Below are 26,294 nucleotides of genomic sequence, written 5' to 3'. Positions count from 1 at the left end.
AGTGTATGAAATGTGGAACCAAACTCACCTGGACAAGAATTCTGGTTCTATTATTAACCAGATGTGTGACCCTGGGAAAGTCACTCAACTGTCCTGTGCTTTCAAGTTCTCTCACTGTAGGATGGAGGTGGTACGAGTAACTACCTCATACACTGTAAGGTTTGATGAGTTTATACATGTAAAGCATTTAAACAGTGCTTGACACTTAGTAAATGCTGTGTTTGCTATTTAGTGATCTCTACAACGGCCAAGACAAAATTTTTCACTGACTCACAGCAGAAACTAAATTTGCTCAAACAGGCTAGTTTTATTAAAATTTGAAATCCTGAGATATTTTTATTTTCCATGGTGTTAAAATAGCCTCCCCCTTGAAATGATGGTGACAAGTAAATGGCAGTTTTTAAAACATCCTTACTTAGCAAAAACAAAAATATTTTTAATGGCAATCCATTTATCATGGTCCCCAATGTTTTCTGTTATTTTTATGTTTCTTTTCGTGGGTCTGCAAAACTTAAAAGTCTGGGAACCACATTTTAAAATAAATAAAACCACATTAAAAAGATAATATATAGTTAATATATAATCCATGTTTATTCTTCCTTTCATGACATATGTAACTACAAATTGAGCTCACCTTTCTTTGCCTCCAGACTGAGTGCAAACTTAATTTAAAAAAAGATGATTCCTAGCATAAAAAAGCCTTGGAGAGTCATTTGAAGTAATTCTAGAAGAATACGTTGAAAATACTCATCTAGTTTTATAAAGAATTCACCCATCTTAATTGACTCAGCCTTACCATCTAGAATCAAACTTTTATATATGTTTATATATATATATATACACACACACACACATATATATAAGTAAAAATAGTCAACTTTTTAAACTGCTAGATTCTGAATTAAAAACTTAATATTTAAAATCAGGTTTTAAGTTGCTTATGTTGTTGAGTTTAATAGTAATAAATGTTTGCTACCATTTAATTTACCATTGACCATTTTTCTTTTAACTGAACTTTTCAGAAATGACGGCCTTTTACAGGCATTCTTTTCATACTCACCCTCCATATTTTTCTGTCCTGAAAGACTTTTATCAAACATTGGCATTGCTACTTAAAAATATAAGCCTCCATCATAATTAAAATAAGAATACAGTGGATTATACATTAACATACTTGTTTATTCATCTGGTATCAACTTTCTACACATTCCACTTAACTTCATGTTAGCAACTTAAATGTCACCATTAGTGCACATTTTATTACTACATAAAGAATGCCCTGGGAACCTCTGTATGAGGAAAAGTCAGTATCATATAAGTACAGTTAGGAATTAACCCTTTCAATTATGGTTTATTGAGCTGTGAGAATAATGCTGCTTTCTGTTTTTAGTAGCATTAAGCTGCTGCTGTTACCTGAGCATGCTGGCTTTGTGCAAGCTCCTCTTTCCTGCGTTTCATAAGCTCTTTTCTCAGCTCTTTGGGTGCTTTCTCCACTTCATTTATAACCTACAGTGTATAAGCATGCAGGAGGTGGGGAAATAGTACTCTCTCTACAGCAAGCATTTATGTGAGCAGACAGGCTACAAGTCAAATATTAAAGCTGTTAAAAGTTTAACATGCATTAGCATAGGTGTTAGTTTGGTGAAAAAGAATGAAAGGACAGAACATGCTTAATCTCCGTGCAGAAAAGGGACCATGAAGAAGTTAATTAGTTGCTTAATTATCCCTGTATATCATTCCTTCTTAAAGATCCAAAGACAATCAGTAAAGGATTACTTATAGCACTCATGCTGAACTAATGGTAATAAACTCAACTAACCTTTAAAGTTCATAAAATTATAAATATATCTATTGACACTGAAATAGTGGACATAAGGAAAGCTAATGCCACTTATAAAAGCAAAAACATTTTGCCCTGGCTGGTGTGGCTCACTAGATTGAGTGCCAGCCTGCAAACCAAAGGGTTACCAGTTCGAGTCCCTGCCAGGGCACATGCCTGGGTGAGGGCCAGGTCCCCCACTGGGGGCACATGAGAGGCAACCACACATTGCTGTTTCTCTCCCTCTCTTTCTCCCTCCTTTTGTCTAAAAATAAATAAATAAAATCTTTTTAAAAATGAAAAAAGTAAAACATTGCATAACTTTATTGATAAAACCAAAAAATAATAATTTTTGCCCTGGCTGGGTGGCTGAGTTGGTTGGAGCATTGTCCCATGCACCAAACGATCATGGGTTCAATCCCCAGTCAGAGCACATACCTAGATTGTGTGCTCGGTCCCTGGACAGGGAGTGTATAGGAGGCAACTGATCAATGTTTCTCACATCGATGTTTCTCCCTCCCTCTCTAAAATCAGTAAAAATATCCTCAGATGAGGATTAAAAAAAACAAAAAATAACTTTAAATAAAATCCACTGAGACAAAAAAGAAAAACAATAGGAAAAGTAAGCCTTAGAATACACAAAGGAGAAATAAATGGATACTATATTTTCTTTTTTCTTAGAACACACCATTTCACATACGGTGTGATAAAAATGAACATATCTCATGATTTTGTGTTGGATTAGAATAGCATTCTCCTTTGATGACAATTTAATCCAAGCTTAACTGTCAAGTTTAAAATTAGTAACATAAGCATTCATAAAATAAGTTTAATATGCTATGATTTATTATACCAGATGAAGTATATTATAAAACAAAGTATTTTTTAGAGCTCCCTCTCTTAAATCATTTCAAAATCCCAGATATATATATCCCAGGTAAAAATAGACCCACTTTGAATAAACGATCATGTGTTTACAAGTAGAAGCACCAAAAGCAACCAGATTCCAAATCACCACATGCTATTGATGGTCCATGAAAGAGACTGATTTTGATTTAACATAGTGTATTTAAAATTCCCCATCAGTAATTCCTCATGAAACCAAATCACCATTAAAAGGAAGAGACTCCCCAAATGCAAGAAGTTTAGTGATAAGGGAAAAAATACATAATAAAATTATTTAAAATATGCATATTATGATCTCAAACATACTAACTGGCTAAAACTCTCCTACCCAAAACAGTAATAACTAGAGAATTTTATATACTTACAATTAAATCATATATTTACCTGTAAAATTTGTTTTATTTAATCTGATATTAAAAATAACCTCTCAATGAAAACTACCCATGGTTTCAGGAGAATTAGTGTGTAATCTCAGCAAAAGTCATACATCGTATGTAGAGCCATTCTGCATAAAGCATGTAGTGTGGCAACACTGTAAGTTTTAGAAATGGTAGCCACATCAAATAAGATTATATACCATTTCATTCATCTTTACCTAAAGAAATCATAGAACACACTGTGTTAATGTATGATTCTATCCTTCTTAGAGTAGATTCTCAAGTTCAGTAATATCATGTCCAATTTTCTGCGTAATTTAAATGTTAAAGTCAATGAAGCTGGGTATTTGAAACACACAGAAGTGAAAATACATTCACTAGTTTGACTGAGATATTTTGGTTTCAATCTAATAGAAGTAATCATAATTATTACTCCTGGGATCTTTATAATCATGAAAAGGTAAATGCTCCTTCTACACTAAAGGTACAGAATAAATCATAAAATTATCTCTGAAAACTGCTAATATAAAAAGTTCTCTTAGTTTTATTTAACTTGGGGAGAAAAAGACACACTAATACAATATGTAAATCTTCTTTCTCAATCAATGACAATTCTTCATACCACAAATACAGATTCTACCACCATATGGAATGGTTTCAGGAAAAATGAAAAGTTTCATTCTACTCAAATGACTTCTCAGATACTTTCTACCTATGACTGAATCTTCAAAGTATCTCACCACCTGATGAATTTATAGGTATTGTTTCAGATTTCAGGTTACTCAGATTTGGTTTTGGCACAATGACTAAGAAAGGCAATCCAGCTAATAAAAAAAGATTAAGTATTAATTAAATATTACAAATAAATAATAAGATGAATTATTATTGCCACCTGCAAACACAATGCTATAAGTTTTCTTGAAAAAATATTCCTATGACAGGCCTTGAATGCTGCATTAATGAAAGAGAAATGATAGCATGGTAGGAAAATGAAGATTTGGCTCAACATTTAGCTAGATATTTAATGGTATAGTTCATGACCTTAAACAGGCCATTAAAATCTCTTCTACTCCAGTCTCCTTGGCAGTAAAATGGGATAACAGCTGACCTTAGTACTACCCCACATGACTATTGGGAAGACCAAAAAAAAAAAAAAGAATGAATGCTGTTTAAGTAGTATTATTTCTAATCCCATTGACATTCTTACATGTGCATTAAAAATAATATCTTTAGTAATTAAAAACAGTAGTTACACTTACCTCCTTTTTCCGGTTCTTCAACATATTCTGAAATTTGGACAACTCTTTCTCTTGTTCTCCTTTAATGCGTTTGGCTTCATCTCGCAAGCGATTTGTGTGTTCTTGTTCCAGGCGTTCAATAGTCTGTTTCTGCTGTTTTTCTAGATTCTCAATTTCTTGGTCATATTGTCGTTTTTTGCTCTGAAAAACAATGTAGCTCAAGATCACTTAACTTTTCTATCACTTATATTAAATCATTATAATGAAGATGTTTACTAAGAGCACATAACTAGCATTTTAATTTAGTGATGTAATATATAACCTTTGTAGTACTGAACAAGTCAAATAAACTAAAATATGATAAGTACTTCATTTCTCCTAAAGTGGAAAATAAATACAACTGATGCTTGAACAGATTTGAACTGCACAGGTCCACTTAGATACAGAATTTTTTCAATAAATATACAGGTTTTGCATATATGGATTCAACCAACCCCAAACCGAAAACAGTATTTTTGATCCCCATGGTCTGGAACCCATGGAGGCAAAAGGCCTATTTATTACATGCACTGTTCTACACCATATTACATGTGGGACTTGAACACACGCAGATGCTGGTGTGTCCATGGGGAGTCCTGAAACCAATCCCAGGCAGATACCCAGGGACAACTGTAGTTAAGTTTTGGGGAGTTAAAGAAACTAAACATGGATTTTCAACCGCACGGGGAGGGGGCAGTGAAGGGGGTGAACATGTGCGGGGTTAGTGTCCCTGACTCCCTGTATTATTCAAGAGTCAACTGCACTTTTTTCTGTTTTACAAGTAGTAGAATGTTCAAAATTTTTACACAATCCAGAAGAATGGCCAGTTGCTATGAAGTACTAAAGAAAAATTTCAATATTTATACAATAAAATGTTTGATAAATCAAAGGTCTTATCTGAAGTCTATCTTAATTGTGAACCATTGTCATTTTCAGATTTACTCTTCTTCATTAAGGTGCTTAAAATAAAAATCCTGTTTTATTAAAACAAGTCTTTTGGGATTATACATCTATGTTTTAACAAAAGACTGCTGCTTATATAAAACTTGAATAATACTGTAATTTTGGATAAAGGCAGAGTTAAATATTTGTAAAGGGTGTTTTCTTTAAACAAATTAAAAAAGTAAAACATTCTGAAAAATGTCTGGGGTGGGGAGAAACCCAGCTTTTATAAAGTTCTGGAAAACAGAATGTTAAGTACCATAAAAACACTTGGTGAGGAAAAAAAGTTCATTATTTTCTTAGAAATTCTCAGTTGTGATTGAAAAAAATGTAATCAACAATATACTCTTCACATAAAGGAATTCTTAGCACTTAAAATTACAAGAATAGTAAAAGAACTATATTGAAAACATAAGCACCATAACATTTCAAATGATCTTTTTTCTAACCTACATTAAGCTACATGTTCAACCTAAGTCATCAAAAGTTAATCCACATTACTAATTCCTTTTCTAACTTTGGACACAAGATAAAAACCAAAAATCTCAACTACCCTTGACTAGTTAGCACTAACTTCTCTAACAGCTGTGAAGAGGGATACAGAAGCTAAACTGAAGAAGCCAGAGAATTAACTGTGTTTTGAAAAAGCCCCCAGTAAATTCTAATATTCAGCAAGGTTTAAAGATAACTGCTTTAGACTGGCTTAAAATCTTGGGACTCCAAATATGAGGGATCAAATTGTAACACAGAAAAACTACCCAGCAATAGACACACCAAAGAACTTTGTAAACCATCTACTAGCTTCATGATTCCAGGTTTTCGTGACAGATGCTAACCAAAGAAAAATGAAGACAACCATCACACTGTAAGTCGGTGATAGGAAGACTGGGGTGGAAGGCCCTTGTGGGCAAAGGGTGGGGGGAAAGGCATCAAGAACACCAAAGAGATAAAGGCCATCATATCACTCAGAAAAAAACTAGTCATCAGAGAATACGTTGTAACTGCTAGTGGATTTTTCTTAAAGCACCAAATTTTATAACTAACAAATTGGTACAAATATCTAAGACTTTACCATCATTTCTTGCTCAAAGCGCCGGAAAATCTGTTCTCGCTGCTGCTGCAGTTTGCCATTGAGCTGTTGTTGGGCTCTTTGCTCTTCTTTTTGCAGAAATCTTAATTCCCGAAGTTCCTGGCGTCTAATAAAATGTAACAGCAATGATAGAGCAAAGTAACAAAAATTAAGCCTCTGAAGTAATTACACCTTTAAAGCATTATTTTGAAGTAATGTGCTTTTTAAAAAAAACTTTAAAAATATTTTTTCCAAATGTATAATAAAAGAATAATCCCCAATTAGCCAAGACTTTGTTTCTCTCGTCTTCAGATTTTACACAGACTGAAAAGAAGTCACAAAACCAGTTTTAATTATGCTGTTTCCCTACTCACCTAAGAAACCTCAATTCTTCAGTTTTGGAATCACTATCTGTGACTATCTTTGATGTTGTTACACTCACTTCTACACCATCAACAACAAATTTGCGTGTTTTCTTCAATGTTTTCTTTTGTCTTCTTGTTTCCTGAGTGAGATTTTATTTTAGTTAGGCTTTATACAGACAATATTAGAGATAGAATACATCTTCTTCTTTAACAAAACAAATGAACAGCCATGAAGACTACACATATGAAGTAAGAATATAAAGCAGTAAGGCTCACCAGTTATACCATCTTATACCTCATTTGACTTTCACATGACTTTACAGATGAAATCAAACTTTTTTCAAGTGAAATTATGCTTTTTGATGATGCACATGTATAATTTTTACGATACCACACCATAATCAAGCACAATTTTAAGGAGTGATTCACATAAAAGACTAACTAGTAAACCTTTTACACATTTACCACTTATTTGCCTCCTCACTATTGCCTACAATTCTTTAAGACCAAACTCTTCATTCCTCAACCAGTATTCAAATACTTTTTAAATGTAAATAAAAATAATAGATGTATGACACTCTTACAAATACATTTGATAAACATAGTTAAGTATTGAGGGCAGATAATTACTTGGTTCTGATGTGGAGGGAAAGGTTAGAAAGCAAAGGGAGCAAAGGTGGAATGTGAAAATACTAAATTCAAAATGCATTAGAATTTTAAAGCTTGTCTTCAGCACTTTCTAGTCACCTTTCTGCAATCTCTCATTGTTCTGTTCTCCAGGCTTCCGGTGTCCTCACACTCCTGTCCCTGAGCCCCAACTGTGGCCCTCCATCCAGGCTCCCTCTGCAACTTACAGTGGGCACGCCCCTGAAGTCTAGCTACCTCCCCTGTAACCTCCAAACTTTCCATTTCTTCAGCTCCTACTAAAATATCCGTAACTCACACAACCTTAATTCTCACATAAGTTATTGCATTTTAAATAAATATTAGGCTCTAACTGGCGTGGCTCAGTGGGTTGAGCATCGTCCCACAAAGTGAAAGGTCGCTGGTTCGATTCTCAGGGCATAGGCCTAGGTTGTAGGCTAGGGACTGGATGAGGGCGTGCAAGATGCAACTACACAATGATGCTTCTCTCCCTCTCTTCCTCCCTCTCTATAAAGAAATAAATAAAATCTTTTTTAAAAATCAGTATATTTTGCCCTGGCTGGTGTGGCTCAGTGGATTGAGTGCCAGCCTGCAAACCAAAGAGTTGCCAGGTCAATTCCCAGTCAGTGAATATGCCTGGGTTGCGGGCCAGGGCCCCAGAAGGGGGTGGCCAGAGGCAACCACACACTGATGTTTCTGTCCCTCTCTTTCTTCCTCCCTCCCTCTCTCTATAAAAATAAAATAAAATCATAAAAAATATTAGTATACTTTTATAGTGTAACTTGAAAGTTAATATATATAATTACAGTACCTATTATTAAGTCAGTGAATGTATGTTACATTTATAGAATTTCAGTGAAACAAAATAAACCGAAGACAACTGAGGCAAGACTGCAATAATTTGGGGCAGGCAGGCAGGCTGATCAGTCATGCCCTGGAGTCCTGTCCCTAAGGTCAGTTCCCCTAAGTTGTTTCTGCTTTTTACAGTCTTCTCTTCTGCTACCTGTCAACCCAAAGTCTTTAGTTAGTCCATGGCTCACCTATATCAGAATTCCATGGGATCTTTTGTTATAAATACTGATTCTTGGGATCTACCCCATACTTCTACATAGCTCCACCTGCTAACTCTTAGGCACACTAATATTTGAGAATTATTCTCTAGAAACTGCAAGTGTCCTGGGTTTTAGATTTTAGTATTGCTTGTTTTCCCACAACAGTTCTCATGGCAGTAGTGATAGCTATGACTGGGGAAGCAACAGTGGTCACCTGTATGGTCCAATGGCAAATCAAGGGCTGTTTAGACCCTAAGCATGCTTTAAAAACATCATTATCTCATATATTATTGATTCTTGCTAAAATAGTATTGCAATAAGAGAACCCAAATCATAATAAGCAACTATATTATACTGTCTATATCAAGTTGGCAAAAATAAGCAGTACTACCAAAAAAATTGAAGGTCACATTCAAAACCTCTCTTCTTAGTTCTTTTTAACTGATTCCTTCAAGATCTTAAGAATTTTACAGGGAAAAAAGGAGAGAACTTTATAGGAGTAATACTATATTGATTTAGTGCTGTTTTATTTTCATCAGTTTCAAGTAAATACATCAGTTTCAAGTAAATTCTGAACTGCCAAAATGACAAAGAAAAACTCAAACAAGGACCCATGCACACTTACTTGTATAGATATAGATCCACTGTCTTTAGTTTTGCTTAAGAAGCTAGAGATGGATAAATTCAAGTCAATGCTGCTATTATCAGCAGTGGAACCAGTGCCTGAATCAGTATCATTTTCCTTTTGATTCTCCGATTCTGGTAGCAACATGGTTTCAGTTTTTGATAAAGCATCTCTTTCCCCTTTCTTTTCTGCATCTTCAGAGTTGATATTAATACTAGGTATTGGGACAGGCTGAGGTTCACTGGGCTGTGAAGCAGCAGCAACTTCAAGTTCTGTTTTAATTGGCACTTCACATGGAATTTGTTTTAGTTCTGTATCTGTCTGAGTAGTGGCTTCACGAACATCCTGAATTTCACTTCCTGAAGCCTTGTGGTCAGTATGAATCACTGAACTTCCGACCTCTATTTCTTCAGTGCTGCTTGACTCAGTAGTTTCCTCAGCTTCATTTGTCCTGGTCTCCACTATGTTCTCGGAACTGTTGATTAACTGTTTTTCACCTTTACCTTCTACAGACTTTTGGTCTATTTCGTTAGTATCAACTATTTCTCTAACAGAAACGTCCTCAGCACCACCGACCTCAGGACCCTCCGTGGGTTTACTTGCTAATTCCTGGCCTGCTTCAACCATCTCCTTCCCATCGTCACTCTGTGCATCCGCAGCGTTGTTTTCCACAGCCTTCTGAGCAACACCTGCTGCCTCCTCACTTGTTCCTATCACACTGCTCGTAGCACTGGTCACATCTTCTTGAGATTTCTCATCTTTTCCCAAATTCTCTTGGATGTCTTCCTCCTTTATAAGCACAACGTCATTGTCAACTGCCTGAATATCTGCCTCTTTTTCTCCAGTCTCTTGAGAAACTAAATCCATTGTTTGAATAGTATCTTTAATTTCTTCTTCAGATTTTATAACCTTATTTTCAAATACCGTTTGCTTTTCCTGATCTCGTTCTTCCTCAGGTTCCATATTCTGTTCCGTATTTGTTTCTAAAGTTATCCTATTACTCTCTTTTCCTTCACTGACTGAATTCATGTCTACTGGTTCTTGGTCTTCTGTGTCAGGTGGATTTTCAAGCTTGGGTCTCTTCTCCTCTCTCTCACTGTCCTTGATTGTTACTTTTTTGTTAGGGAGTTCAGCCACAGCTTCTAAATGAGCGTCACTGGTATGTTCACCAATACCCTCCATAACTTTATCAGGCTTGTCAATAGTGGGTTTTTCATTAATAACCCTGCTGTTAAATTTATCTTCAGGAGTATTACTTTCGGTTTTTTCTGAGACAGATCCCAAAATGCAAGCATTCTGTGAAAGTTTATCTTCTTCAGAGCTGGCAATACTAAGGTCAGAGGAGGCGCGCTTACTTGCAGGTATTGGCTAAAAAAAGATTTCATACATATTTAGTGTTAAAACAAAATGGTGGTGAAGACAACAATTTATTTACTTCTTTATTTACTTATTTATATTTAAAATTATTTAATTCATGTATAATCTTTATTCAATAAATCTAATGAAGTTATAAAGATAATTTAAAGAATTGACAAGTCTTCATATAATAAATATGACAAAAATAGGCAACAAGAGTAAACCTGCTATTAATCTTCACCTCTAAAATTAAAGGTTTTGTTCTGCTACTCATCAATTAATCCTTAGACACGGGTGCAATCATACCTCAAAAATCAACTCTAAAAATTACCTAAATACAACTTCCTTTCTACTAAATACTGACCAGAGAATTTTCTGTTTCTTCATCATCCTCCTCCTCTTTTCCATCTTCAACTTCTTCTGTTACCTCAGCCTTTGCCTCTGCAATCAACTCTCGGACTGGTCTGTTAGAATCCACAGTAACGAAGGGATGCTATTGGATCATTAAAAAGAGCACACTCAATAACACCTGAAATGCTTGCTTGTAAAGTAGTTTCAAGAATATAAAACATATTATTACTTGGTAAAAATATGAATATACAGGTAGGAAAAATAGAGACACGTCAAATAATGTCACACCTGGGAAAGGAAGAAGGTAAAGGAGATGAAGTAGGGGCAGCCTGCAACCCCTATTCTACCTTTTTTTAAGAATCTGAAGGAAATATGTCAAAAATAATAATATATCTAGATAGAGGAACATGTACTTTTATGTATATTTTAAAATCTCATAATCTAAAATTTAAGTAAAGCCCTGGCCAGTGTGGCTCAGCTGGTTGGAGCATCATCCCGTGGACCAAAGGGTTGAGGGTTCAATTCCTGGTCAGGGAATATACCCGGATTGCAGGTTCAAACCCCAGTCAGGGTACACAGGCAACCAACCAGCTGATGTTTCTCTCTCACACCAATGTTTCCCTCTCTCTCTCCCCCTCCCGCCCCCTGAAAACAATGAAAAAAAATGTCCTCAGATAAGGATTAAAAAAATAAAATTTAAAGTAAGTTTTAGTCGTACATTACCAGTTCTTAAAAAGTAACAATACATATAAATCCAGTATAAAGCCTCAGTGGAAAAATAACAAAAAGCTTTAAAGTTCTGTTAAAAGTGTCTACAAACACCTGCTTTTCTGACATGATTCTAATGTTCTTAAGAGTAAGAAGGTCCTTTATTTATCTCTGTATACTCAGCACTAAACCGTGTCTGTCACAGACTAAAGTCTTCAAATGTGAGGGTAGTAAAAGAGTAAAAGTGTGCCCTAGGGACAAACTTGTTGCACAGAACAAGGCAATTTTTCCTGCTTTCTCTCATGTAAATACATCAACCTAAAACACCATAATGCAGGAGTTAACAGTAATGAAATAGAATAGAAATGACCCCTGAAAGTACAGTCTTTATAATGCAGGAGTCAAACAGTAATTCAGCCTAAGTGCCTCAAGATTTGCCTTTCTTTTTATTCACCTATAATAGTAATTATTTGATATTTTATTTCAAATATTATAAACAGGTCCTGCTATAAAACAAAATTATCCAATCACTTTAATCCCATTCATTGAAGTCAGCAACATTTACTAATCATTTACCCTCAAGAGACATAAAAAAATTCATTAGCTCGTACACTTGCCCCCAAGTTGCTCACTTTCCAGTAACTGGAGAGAGAAAATGGAAGCAACTAACAAAGTGGAAATAACAACAAAATAGAAAGAACACAAACTGAAACAAAAAAGCACAGGAGGAATGACTTACAAGTTAAATGCCTTTTAGCAATGCAGCACCTATGTTTGCAAAGCAAATGTTTACTACTACAAAGTACCCTGAGTTTCCACAGGGAAATTCAAGTGGAAGGAGAGCACAATGAATGAATGAGAAATTGCACTCTTCTTTGAAAGATGTTAAAACAATTATATGGTTTATTGTTGTCATACTACTCTTATCTTACCAGTAGTAGCTGAGACGTTGTCCACCTAGAATCCACATTTTTTTCCAAGCATTTCTTTAGAAAGTCCTTAAAATTTGAAGACCTTCAAAATAAAATTTTAACAGTGACATTCTATTTTACCTTATTATTAATATCAAACAAAACTCTGATAAGTTGTGCTTATTTCATTATGTATCCAACAATATCAACTCAACATAAGAAAACTGGTATAAGAATATTAAGACTGTGTAAGTTATTCATTTATAAATACAAATTAGACATACATGTATGTTAGTTCAATGTATTAATCACTGAGAAATAACCACAAATTCACAAGTATACCAAAAGAATCACAAAAATTCTTCCACAAATAAGATCAAACAAATATATGCCTCACTTTCTCGTGGTACAAAAAAATACCTTTTTCAGTGGAATTCCAATCCCTGATATTTTCAAATTTGGAAAAAGTTAGTTATGAGAATTTATATGGTCCTTAAATCTTAAAAATATACCAAAAATCAGTTTTCTACTTCATGTAGTCTTTGTACCATAAATTTAAATACCCTTGGAAAGTTGGAAGAATAAAGGCATCAAGTTTTACTTCTTAAAAAGCTTTGTTTAGAGTATTTTACCATTTAGATGGCTGTGCTAATGTAGGGGGTTCAGATTTTGCTATTTTTAGCAACACTCGCATTGGATTTAATTCATGATGCGGTGGTTCTATTTCAGCCATTTCTATTAGAGTGATACCCAGGGACCAAACGTCAGCTTTGTAGTCATAGGGTCTGTCCTTCGACGTTTCACACATGACTACCTCAGGAGCCATCCTACAAAAACAGAGAACTGAGAGTTAATATGTTTAACCTAAGAAAACCACATAAGAGACAGTATCACCAATTTTGTGGACAAATTAATGAGTCTAATAACTGCTGGCATCACTAACACTGTAAATCCATAAAAATGAATACATACCAATATGGTGTGCCAATAAAGGAATCTCTTCTTTGAATTGTTCTTGTGTTTTTAGCTGATACTCCAAAATCCGCTTGAAATAAATAATCATACAAAGGTGTTAATTACAGTTTTAAGCAAAGTTCACTGTAGTCAACAAAGGGGAAAGCATATCGAATCTTTCACAAGGACATTCTTATTAAAGGGTAAAAAAAATAACTTCTCTACCATCCTAATTCTGACCACCTTCTTTCTACCACACCCACCCTCAAAAATTGCCACAGAAAAAAGTCCATCATTAATACACTTAATACCACGATCTTTATACACCTTCAGAACCACAAATTCTCCAGAAGTGAAAGAAAAATACTAACTTTAAAACAGACCAGTCTATCCACTTCAAACAAATGCCAACTAGTGCTACGTTATAATTAGATCAATACACATAAACATTTTTTATAGTGTGAAAACCAGAAATTATACCAAAGCAGCTTTATGACAGCACATGGCTTGCTACTTCCTCATAAAATTATATTACAAAGAAAAAAATTTGAAAACATGTTTTCTAATTTAAATTATAGAAAAAGCAACAATATGGTCTGATTGGTTGTTAAACCCTACCTTTTAAGCTTACAGCTCAGATAACTATTAATAGCAACATAAAACTGTTATTGCTGCCTAAATTACCTCATGCCATATATACATATATCTATTAGTTTCGTGATGGACATGAAACAATTCTCAAAACTAAATAAATACCAAAATATAACACTTAGTGCTCACGCGGCAAGGCCTGGCACCAAATACATACTCAATGAAAGGTAGCTACTATTTTAACCATATCTGTAATTCTCATCTTTGTGATATTTTGTAGACAGAACTCTTAAAACTCATTAAACCCTGCCTTGTAGCATTCCAACTATGTATTTATTATATGGTTCTCATTTGTTTGTTTTTTGACCATACAGTTCTCCTGCTTAAATATAAACAGCTACCTACTGCCTGTGGAACGAAGTTCAAGCTTCCTAATATAATGTACAAAGTCCTTCATTACATTAGATAATTAATGTTTTATAATTACTAAAGGAATAAGCAAACAGAACATACTGTTTTTTGTGTGCATACTGGACTCCTGTGTATAATGCACACCTACATTTCTGTGCACCATTATACATGGGATTATTATACCCATGTGTAATGCACATCATTTTTCCCTCAAAACTTTGGACAAAAAGAGTACACATTATACATGGCAAAATATGGTGTTATATTTAGAATATATTATTTACAGAAGATGTAACACAGATAGATTTATTCAGGACTCCTCACCCTATTACCTGCCCCCACCTCCTCTACTTAAAAGCTTTTTATACTCTGGAGGAAGGAGCTGAGATCACAATATGATATTCCTGCCAGACAAGGTCTGAACTCAGGTAAGGTCGCTGCGGTACTTATTCTAGTGTTTTCCTAGAATGTATTAACACTATTCTTTTTAACTTTCTCCCCTCAGCACAACTGGGGAAGGAGGTCCAGAAAGAGGCCTAAACAAGAGCTGTCCAGTGTCAACATTCACACTCCTCTAAGCACTCTAACGAACAGGAGGGACACTAAAGAGGGACAAAAGGCATCTTTATTTTCTGTGGAAAGGGGAAAGTTACGTTTGCCTTGTGCTGTGTATTCCCACTTATAATGACGTGGCATGTACACACCAGTCTGTCTTATTAAACACATGGTGTAATGACATGATCCATTTGTAATAACATGATCCAATAAGGTAATAAAAATGTCGGTATTGTAATATGGCTCTGGAGCATAGTATGGTTCTATACTTCTGTGTACATTTAACAGGGTGTGAAAAAAATGAAAGATTCTCTGTATTTACAAATTAAAGATTTCAGTTATTTAATTTTAGAGAAAGGGGAAGGGAGGAAGAAAGAGAAAGATCGATGCGTGAGAGATACATGGATGGCCCCATGTATTTTGCATGCCCCCAACTGGGGACCTGGCTCACACCCCAGGCATGTACCCTGACCAGTAATTGAACTGGCAACCTTTCAGTTTGCATGCTGGAGCTCAATCCACTGAGCCACACCAGCCTGGGCTGTATTTACAAATTAATAAAACGGAAATTGAAACTGTTTTAAATGGCACCCAACCTGAAACTATTTGGCATTCCTAAATCTTCAAATATATACTTATTTTTAAAGTATACATTATTCTATACAAAAGTACGTTCCTGTATTCAAATGAGATTTTAATATACTTACATAAAAACATTCATTAAAAATGGATCATAACATATTATTTCAAATTGAGCTATGAGCCTTCAAAAAGTGATGGAAGTCATAAAAGAGTAACCTAAGTCAGAATTACAAAAACTCAGAAATGAGGTGGCAGAACTTGAGAATATTAGAAATAAAAATCATTTTAGAAAAAAAACTAAACAAGGAAGACTACAAGAACAAAATGACACAACAAATTCATACCCATTAATTACACTTCACACGCTTTAGGATGGCTATCATCACAAATACAGAAAATAACCAGTTTTGGTAAGGCTATGTAAAAAACTGAAACCTTTCTGCATTACTGGTATGAATGTAAAATGGTGCACCTGCTATGAACAATGATGTGCTGGTTCCTCAAAAAAGTAAACACAGAATCGCCACATAACCCAGCAATTCCACTTCTGGATATACATCCCGAAGAACTGAAAGCAGGGGCTCGAACAGGTATTTGTACACCTGTGTCCATAGCAGCATTCTTCACAAAAGCCAAAAGGTGGAGGCAACCAAAGTGTCCATTAATGGATGAAAGGTTAAACAAAATTTGGGGAGGGTGTGTGTGTGCATGCGTGTGTATGTGTGTGTGCACGCGCACATGTGTAACAGTATTATTCAGCTTTAAAAAGGAAGGAAATTGACACATGCTACAACATGAACAAACCCTAAAGATATGCCAAGTAACATAAGCCAGACACAGGACAAATATTGTATGATTCCACTTATAAGGCGTACCTAGAGTTGTCAAATTCTTAGAAAGAGAAAGTTAATGGTGGTTGCCAGAGGCTGGAGGGAGGGGGAACGGGGAGTTAGTATTTGAAGAGTACAGAGTTTCAGTGGGGAAGGAGAAAAAGTTTTGGATAGTGGTAATGGTTGTACAACAATGTGTGTACTTAATGGTACAGAACTGTACACTTAAAAATGGATAAATAGTACATTTTGCTAAGTATATTTCACCATAATAAAAAAATGAAGAGCCCTGGCTGGTGTGGCTTAGTTGGTTAGAGCATCATCCCATAGATCGAAAGGTCGCGGGTCTGACCCCTGGTCAGGGCGCATACTCAGATTATGAGTCTGATGCCCAGTCAGGGCGTGTGTAAGAAGGCAGCCGATCAATGTTCCTCTCTCCCATCAGTGTTTCTCTGTCTGTCTCTCTTTCTCTCTCCCCCCATCCTCTCTCTCTAAAAGTAATGAAAAAATATCCTCGGGTGAGGATAAAAAAAATAAAAATTTTTAAAAATTAAGAAAGATGAAAAGAACTTGAGTGAAAGTTATAAATATTGATAACAGGCAAATCCCAGAAGCAGATAAAAAACTCTAAAGAAGAAAGTCAATGCAAGGGAACAGAGCAAATATTCAAATCAGTAATTTCATAAAACCTTTCTTTAAAAAAACTTGATTATAAGAAGATATATTTTACTTAAAAAGTCTAGTCAAATTATTAATATTGGCATTTCCTTAGCATCTAGAAAAAAAGAGCACATCACTTGTAAGAGAAAGAAAATCGTATTACCACCAGACTTTTCAACACTTTATGACAGAAGAAAACACAGTAATGTATTTCAGACACTCAAGTAAAAAAATGTGAGCCAAAGATTTTCTATCCAGCAAAACTAACCTTCAAAGTATAAAGAGCAAAACTGCTATGATTATATAGAAACCCTGAGAGCTCTTCCAGAGGAATCTACCAGGGAATAAGCTTCAGACAACAAACATGACCAAAGATACATCAACATACGGACTAGTGATTAGCATTAAATATAGAAATGAGGATTAAAATGAGTTATTATGGTATATTCTAAATCTGTCACCAATGTCCTTGAAAATCAGGACAGAAGAAAGAAGATACAGACGTAACACAGAAGAGGTTAGGTGGTGGTGGGTGGGGGGAACCCACCTTTATGCTGAATGAGAACAGAAAATATGTCGGAATTCATTGAGAGTCTAACTCTGTCCTTTGGAAAGGCCTAGCAGGGGTGTCCAACCTGCAGCCCATGGGTCCCATGCACCCAGGATGGTTGTGAATGTGACCCAACATGAAATCGTAAATTTACTTAAAACATTATGAATTTTTTTTTTGCAATTATGTGTCATGATGTATATAATGTGTGGCCCAAGAAAACTTTTCTTCTTCCACTGTGGTATCTCAAAAGTTTGGACACCCTTGGCCTACAACAATGGCCAATCCAGAAACTATAAGAATCTCTAACACTCAAAAAAGTGGTCTTGAAATACCGTATCCTGAACAACAATAAAAAAAAAAGAAATTTACAAATTTGAACTTACAAAATCAAGCTAATATCGCTTTGATCTGTTAAAAAAAAGTTGACTTAAAAAAAAGAAATATCATATTCTAATAAAAGAAACCAGGGTTTCTTGAAGAAATGGCTAATTACAGGTCTGAGGCAGGAAATATACAATATGAGCCTGAAACATCTCAACCTAACAAATAACAAGGAAGCTATCAAAGACTAGATTCATGCCAAAAAGATTAACAAGCCAACTTGAGCAAAAATGGCACAATGTGAGCTTCAATGAGGATAAAAATTGTGTTAGATTTCACACTTATAAAATTAAATTCATGAATTAGTAATGGTATTTTTTTTATCTTCAACTGAGGATATTTTTTCATTGCTTTTGGGAAGGAGAGGGACAGGTAGGGGGACAGGGGGAGGCAAGGGGGAGGCAAGGGGGAGAAGGGGAAGAAGGGGGGGAGGGAGCATGAAAGAGGAAAGAGAAGCATCAACTGGTTGCCTCTCACATGCATACTGACCAGGGATCAAACCCACAACCTGTGTATGTGCTGGCTGGGAATAGAACCCACAACCTTTCAGTCTATGGGATGACGCTTCAACCAACTGAGCCACACCAGCCAGTAATAGTATTTTTTAAAATACTGGTCACCAACTAAGGATGAGAAAGCACCAATTCACTGTCTTAAGCTAAGTTGTTTGTGTGGTTTTCTATATGTTTATTTCAAAGTAAAAAAGGTAAAATTTAGTATATTAAATTATAACTGTTTAAATATCATAACAAAGTGAAATGACTATGATCACTGGAATCAGTATGTTTTTTTAATACTTTATCCTTTTAATGTCCTCCCAAAATACACAAATTTAGATTTCATGACCAGATTTTTTTTAAATGTATTATCTTGGGAGTGCTTAAAGGGATATCTTCCGTGTGTATATATATGAAATTAATTTCCCATTTAAATCTACATCTATTTCTCCTTATGAAGTTTTATTTATTCTTTCAGCATAAGAAAGTAAAAACTGTACTTATACTTATTTTAGGCATCCTTTTCAGACCTAAGATTTAGTTACTTTGTTAGTTTAGCCAAGATACCACAAGTAAAGAGTAGTAAACTAAACATTAGACCTGAGTTTTAGAATTAAAAACGAAATTAACAGTTTTACATACTACAATATATCATACGCTATATGTATTATATTAATCAGTTTTAAGTCTACATACAAAAATGAAAGGGAAAAAAAGAACCAGTTTTTAAAAGCTTGCTTTTCTTTTCTTTCTTTTTAAAGTGTCTTTATATCAGATAACTACACTACACTTAGGAATTCTTGAAGTTAATGAATTATTATGTATCCGAGGAAGCATTTAAAACATTAATATGAAGCCCTGACCAGCATGGCTCAGTCATTTGAGTATCGTCCCTCACAACAAAAGGTCACCAGTTCAATTCCCAGTCAGAGAACGTGCCTGGGTTGAGGGTTCGGTCCCCAGTTGGGACGTGTGTGAGAGGCAAGTGATCGATGTTTGTCTCACACACTAATGTTTCTTTCCCTCTCTTTCTTCCTCCCTACCCATCCCTGTAAAAATAAATAAATAAAATCTTAAACAATAAAAAAATTAAAAATTAATGTAGAGAATTACTCCATGTTTCAAATATTTGAGTCATAACAAAACAATATTAAGTCACATACAAAGGGGAATCTCATAGCACAAATGCAAATGTTTTATTTTCAAGAATAAACTTACCCAACTTAATATCTCCATCGAGGGTTAAAAGAATGTTGCCAGCCTTTAGATCTCTGTGGATGATTTTATTATCATGTAAGTAGTTTAACGCCTCTAAGGTCTGTTTACAAACTACTTGTATTTGGGACTCAGTTAATGGTCTCTCCAGTTCTGTAAGGAAAAAGTAAACAAATCTGCATTTTTGCACAGCAAACACGTGTTGCCGGGCTCTTTACTTTTGCCAACACTGTCAAAGACCATATAGAGTGAACTTATTCTAGAAGAACTAAATATCTAAAAGATTACTTTCTTAGCATATTATACTCCACATTTAATTTTAGAATTTTATTACAATTATCCAAGAATGTAAAACTATTATTAAGCTGACTTCTTAACTGAATGTCACTTAACAGGAAGATATATGTATAGATATTTTAAATCCATTCTTATTAAGTGTTATTTAAGACATAAACACAAAGAAAGGTATTTACCAAGCATCACAGCATCCACTGCTCCACCTGCACAAAATTCAATGAGGATCTGCGGGCAAATAAAAAGATCATGTGTCTAACACAACATTGTGTTTCAGTATTTTTTTTCAATTTAGCAAAAAAGATAAAGAAAAGTTATCAAATAACCTAGGCTATGGAAACAATATTATGCTAACCATAGAGATTTTCTTTGTCAAAAGTTAGGAGTCTTAACAATAGCATTTGAGAAAGTACAAAGAGAACACATTATGGAAGTATGTGCATTTTTGCTAATCACCATTTTTTTAAAGATTTTATTTATTTACTTTTAGAAAGGGAAGGGAGGGTGAAAGAGAGAGAGAAACATCAATGTGCGGTTGCTGGGGGTCATGGCCTGCAACCCAGGCATGTACCCTGACTGGGAATCGAACCTGCAACACTTTGGTTCGCAGCCCGCGCTCAAACCACTGAGCTATGCCAGCCAGGACCATTTTTAGTGTCCCTGCTTCTCTAAAATAACCAAGCACAGAATTTTTTTTTCAGGACAGTATTATATATCCATTTCATCACTACTGAATGATTTTATTACTCTCATTTTTAAGGTAACTTCTGTGATTTAAGTAAGCAATTGTAATTTTTAGCTTCACCAATAAGAATAAATCCTGAAAAAATAGACTTGAGTTCAAAAAAAAACAGAAAAAATATACACAAGAGCTTCAGACGCTAGCTCAATTATCACTTCCTGATGGAGGCCTTCCCAGACCTCCCTGGTACCTACACCCCACCAGGTACCTTTCCTTCTTGGAGTTTTCTGTTTACTATGATTCTTTGGTTAATTAATATCTACCTTACCCACTAGACTGTCCCTTCACAATTGTCTAACTTTTTATTCTATAACAGTCTTGAGTAAAGATCGTATCTATTTGTTAAATTGTCTAGGAGTTCATTTTCATTAAAATCTCTGGAAATATTTTGCTACAGACCTAAATAACTATATTAGAAGAAACCACCCTAATAATAGCTATAGGTAATTTCTATATATCTTAACAAATTGTATAGCTTCCTGGTTTGTTTTTCCTCTATGTATATGATAACACTTTATTTTTTATAGATGCCAATTACAAATTGTTTTCAAATGCATTATATCATTTGAAAAATAATTTGGGAGGTAGATCATTACTCATCCTTTAAGTGAGTACACAGACTTACAAAGGTTAATTGACTTATTTAAGCTCCTACCTAGCAAGAACAGGATTAAAAATCATAGACCTTTTATCTCCCAGTCAGGTACTACTTGTACTACCTACTCTTCTCTCCCACACTCTGCTTCTTCCTTCAAAGAAAAAAACAAAACTCCACTTTAAAAGGTCCTATTGATCAAATTAGTGTTGATGCAGACCAAGTGACTGGTTATTATAATGAATATTAATATTTTACTCCTGTATCTATTTTTGCCTAATATTTTCAAAAAATAAACATAATTTATAGATACAGCCCATGTCACTTATGTACTAAAGCTGGTCCTGATTTTATAAGTTAAATATTAAACATTTCTAGTAAGCATTTTATAATTTATTACATGATTTAGAAGAAGTTTTGGGTAAGAAAATTATAATTTCTAGGAAAACAAAAGAAACTTAAATTTTTAAGTAAGTGCTTAAATTTAAATTACAAATAAGAGAAGACCATCTAATTTCATAGTTTAAGAAGTTTAATATTCATAACCAAGTTTCTCCATTTGGGTCCAATGTCACACAATCATAAAATATGGCACAATCTGAAACACACATCTGAATACAAGAATGGGCAAAAGTAGGTTTCCAGTGGTGAGTACACGAAACACACAAACCTACTGTAATAAAACCTGCATGTTTTTTTCCACATGAACAATAGTAAGCCTACTTTTGCCCACCCTGTATCTGTTGAAGCCAAGGGTAATTATGTTGTTAATGACCCTCCTCTCATCAGCAGATCAGCTCTCAACACAAGTAACACAAAAGACGTTATACATCATATAGGCTTTCACAACTTACAAACCTCTTTAGGACAATTAACTCATTTTGACTACTATAGATCAATAGAAAATACTTACCCAAAGATTGTTCTCATAATAGAAGGCGTCTAGAAGCTTGACTATATTTGGGTGATCACAAGATGCTAAAATATCAATTTCAACCATGTAATCTTCAAGTTCTTCTTCAGATTTGGTGTCAATCACCTTTGCAGCAGCTAAAACATTGGTTTCTTTATTCTGGGCCTAAAAATATAAGCATCAAAAAATGTCCCAATGCATACTTGCTTTTTAAATTTTATTTTCAATTTTTTAATAAACTTCATTTTTTAGAATAGTTTTGGGTTCACAGCAAAGTTGAGCAGAAAGTACAAAAAGTTCCCACATACTCCCTGTTTCTACACATGCACAACCTTCCCCACTACCAAGATTCTGCACCAGAATGGTACGTCTGCTACCATTGAAGACATGCTGACACATTATCATCACCTACAGACCGAACCGTACTTACACGTGGATTCAACTTCAAAAGGTCCACTTCAAAAGGTCCTATTGATCAAATTAGTCTTGTTGCACATTCTATGGGTTTTGACAAATGTATGACATGTACCCGCCATTATATTATACAGAATAGTTTCACTGACCTAAAAATCCTCTATGCTCTACCTATTCATCTCTCTTCTTCCTATCCCCTGGCGACCACTGATCTTTTACTCCATAGTTTCGTTTTTCCATCATATCATAGAGTTGGAATTATATAGTATATACAGCATATTCAGACTGGCTTCTTTCAGTTAGTAACACGCATTTGAGGTTCCTCCATGTCTGTTCATGGTTGGACCTTCTTTTTTTTTAAGCACTGAATAATAGTTCATTACACAGATGTGCCAGGTTATGTAGCCATCTACCTACTGTAGGCATATTGGTTGTTTCCAAGTTTCAGCAATCATGGATAAAGCTGCTATAAACATACATTTGCAGGTTTTTGTGTAACATAAGTTTTCAATTTCTTTGGGTAAATACCAAGGAGCACAATTACTGGATCATATGGTAAGAATACAGTTAGTTTTGTAACAAACCGCCTAACTGTCTCCCAAAGTCGCTGTACCACTTTGCATTCCCACCAGCAATGAATGAGAGTTCCTGTTGCACCACATCCTCACCAGCATTTGGTGTTGTCAGTGTTTTGGATTTTTGCCATTCTAACATAGGTGTATACTGGTATATCTCCCTGTTTCAATGTGCAATTCCCTTATTACATACGATGTCGAGCATTTTTTTATATACTCACTGACCATCTGTAAATCTTCTTTGAGATGTCTGCCCAGATCTTTTGCCCATTTTTAATCAAATTGTTGGTTTTCTAATTGTTAAGTTTTAAGAGTTATTTATATATTTTGAATAATAGTCCTTTATCAGATATCTATTACAAATATAGCATTCAGCAGAAGTAATGCCTGCTTGAGTGTGGTTGGTAGGGTAATAAAACAGATGTAATAATTTATAGTTTTAATTTGTCACACCTAAAATGTCATAGGTATGCTTGAGTATGATATTGCTATTACAGAATTACATGCTTATGATTTTATAATAAAAGGTTTTATAATAAAAAAGGAGCATTATTTGTGCCAGATCCTGTATTATTTTTTCCCAAGTAAGTGGCCTGTCTTCTCATTATTTTGACATACTTATTTTAAAAGATAGCCTAAACATAAATATTAACTAATGCATGCTATGCACCATGCTAAGTGCTTAATCATATCTTAAAATACTAATTAGGTTTTTTAAAGACATTTCAATATATGTTATCACTTCAGCATAACTACATCTATAACCTTAAAAAAACAAAACAGCACCCTGACTGGTGTGGCTCAGTGGATTGAGCACCAGCCTGTGAAACAAAGGGTCGCCAGTTCAATTCCCAGTCAGGGAGCACTCCTGGATTGAGGGCCAGGTCCCCAGTAGGGAGCACAGGAGAGGCAGCCACACACTAATGTTTCTTTCCCTCTTTTTCCCTCCTTTCCCCTTTCACTAAAAATAAATAAATAAAATCTTTTTTTTTAAAAGAAAAAATCAAACTTTTAAAAGCTACTAATAAAGGTTTCAATAAATAAATCAATGTCCAAATCCCACTTTTAATAATTTATCATAAGGTAATTTTACAAAATAAAAATATGCATATATAAAATATCCATAAAAACACTATTTACAGTAAGGAAAACTGAATCAACTTAAATGCCCATTTGTAAGAACCTGCTTAAATCATCCAATATAATTCTACAATGAAACACTATGCAGCCTTAAAATTAATTGACCAATTAATTAACATTTCCTAAGATGAAACAGTCTCCCTAACCAATCAGTGAATGGGAAAAAAAGACAACTTATTAAATATGAGAGGTACGTAATTTTACAGAAACTACACATCCATGTTCACGTATGGATAGCTGCCCAAGAAGTACCTGGAAAGACATCATTAGTAAGGATGGTAGAATTTCAGGTGCTTTTTTACTTTTTTTGTATTTCATACCATATTATTGTTTGAACTTCTAAAAATGGACATGTATTATTATTATTATCACAGAAGCAACAAAGTATTTTTAAAAATCAGTATATGGGAGATTTCTTAGCGATCCATTATCTAAATTTGGCAATGATGAAGAATAAACAGGTATCAGCCTGCATATGGGAATTTTTTATCAAGAGAAAATTCTGATACACGCTAAATTATAGTGGGCAAAAGAATAAGAGAAGGAGCGTGGAATGATTAACCAGTTAACAGCTGCGGGCCAACTAACAAAAGACTGCTCACATTCCTGAATGTATGCCGGAGATTCGAATCAACCCCCAGGGTCCATTAGCCAACCACAAGACAACATAGGCATAGACTTTCAGGACTGCTGCCTATACCCCATCAAAGCTAGTAAATATTTCTTCCTTATAGATGGTGTAACTATCACAAAACTGCCCCAACTTCACCTTTTCCCACCCCCACCTGATCTTTCAAAACAACTCAATCTTTCTTCCTCAAAACAGAATATATACAAGTGCCCGACACCACCAGTACCACACACGTGCTCATCTTTTCCATCTAGCCGTGATGCTGGTGGTTTAGACTTTATGCCCCAGAACTGGTCCTTTCCTGGATAGCACTTGGCTCAATAAAATCTTTCTTTCAAAAAACTTTTGGCTGTGAAGTCTTTTGTTTAACATTTTGTAAGTACATGATCACTTTGTTTTACTTCCCTAGTGGAAAATAGGGACAAAAATACTAATTACTAATTAAGCAACCCTAATGTTCAGGGTTCCGAGCATATGTTTTGCACATAAGATAACGTCATACTGATTATCAGTACCACTCTGGAAAAATATTCTAAACTACCAGCCTTTAACAAATCTACAATGCCTTTAAGATATGCCATTATCTTATATTCCACAAAGGACCAAAAACTTCCAATTAAACTATGTCAACATTTTATCATTTAGAATTTTTGGTATACATTTTTTAAGAACTCTTTTGGACATATTTAGACAAAAATTGTTATTATCTATTATCCTTGTTCATACATAAAAATTTAAATATTTATATTTAGGTTTTACTCTTCTGAATCACTTTCTCACTCAGAGTTTTCTATTTTATGTGTTTTCCCCACAATATCATTCTCTGGTCATTAAAAGCTTGGTGGCCCTGGCTGAATGGATCAATTGGTTAGAGTATCATTCCGCTATGCCAAGGTTGCGGGTTTGGGCACGGGGGTCAGGGCACATACAAGGATCAACCAGTGAATGCATAAATAACTGGAACAACAATCAATATTTCTCTCCCCCTTCCTCTCTAAAAATCAATCAAGTTAAAAAAAAAAAAAAACAACTTTGTTGATATAGCACTGTTCCTTAACTGCTATCTCCAAAATTTTCTTTAAAGCCACTGTCTCCCACTTTGCAACTATAATGATGACACCACTTTCTTGATCTTACCACAGGTGCTAAAAGATGTTTAGGTAACAACCAGGACTCCCATGCTTTCTTCAAAAGGTCCTTAAGCAGTTTATTAATCGAAACAACAAGGGACTTTAACTGTATGACAGCAGGGATAAAACTAAATTCAATAATCCCTAATTACCTGGCCAAAAATAATACTAATGCATCAATCAATTAAGGACATATCCCAATATTCAGAGGCATTAAAAAGCAAAAAG

General features: G+C 34.7%; 1 protein-coding gene across 2 annotated transcripts in view; it reads right to left on the bottom strand.

Moving 5' to 3' along the window:
- SLK (STE20 like kinase) overlaps window positions 1–26,294 on the bottom strand; it is a 49,199-nt gene that overhangs the window by 14,809 nt on the left and 8,096 nt on the right. Inside the window, exons 2-13 of one of the 2 annotated variants that reach the window (XM_028511651.2) lie at window positions 22,177–22,341; window positions 20,106–20,154; window positions 19,636–19,785; window positions 13,376–13,448; window positions 13,036–13,230; window positions 12,425–12,506; window positions 10,798–10,926; window positions 9,078–10,445; window positions 6,765–6,895; window positions 6,394–6,517; window positions 4,362–4,541; window positions 1,414–1,506 (exon numbers count right to left, since the gene is read on the bottom strand). In XM_028511651.2, the coding sequence (XP_028367452.1) occupies window positions 1,414–1,506; window positions 4,362–4,541; window positions 6,394–6,517; window positions 6,765–6,895; window positions 9,078–10,445; window positions 10,798–10,926; window positions 12,425–12,506; window positions 13,036–13,230; window positions 13,376–13,448; window positions 19,636–19,785; window positions 20,106–20,154; window positions 22,177–22,341 (2,739 nt within the window). The remainder of the gene's footprint in view (window positions 1–1,413; window positions 1,507–4,361; window positions 4,542–6,393; window positions 6,518–6,764; window positions 6,896–9,077; window positions 10,446–10,797; window positions 10,927–12,424; window positions 12,507–13,035; window positions 13,231–13,375; window positions 13,449–19,635; window positions 19,786–20,105; window positions 20,155–22,176; window positions 22,342–26,294) is intronic. The other variant, XM_028511652.2, reaches the window with a different exon arrangement.

This window comes from Phyllostomus discolor, chromosome 5, assembly GCF_004126475.2.
Source record: "Phyllostomus discolor isolate MPI-MPIP mPhyDis1 chromosome 5, mPhyDis1.pri.v3, whole genome shotgun sequence".
Lineage (NCBI taxonomy): Eukaryota > Metazoa > Chordata > Mammalia > Chiroptera > Phyllostomidae > Phyllostomus > Phyllostomus discolor.
This window is presented reverse-complemented; position numbering and strand designations above follow the sequence as displayed.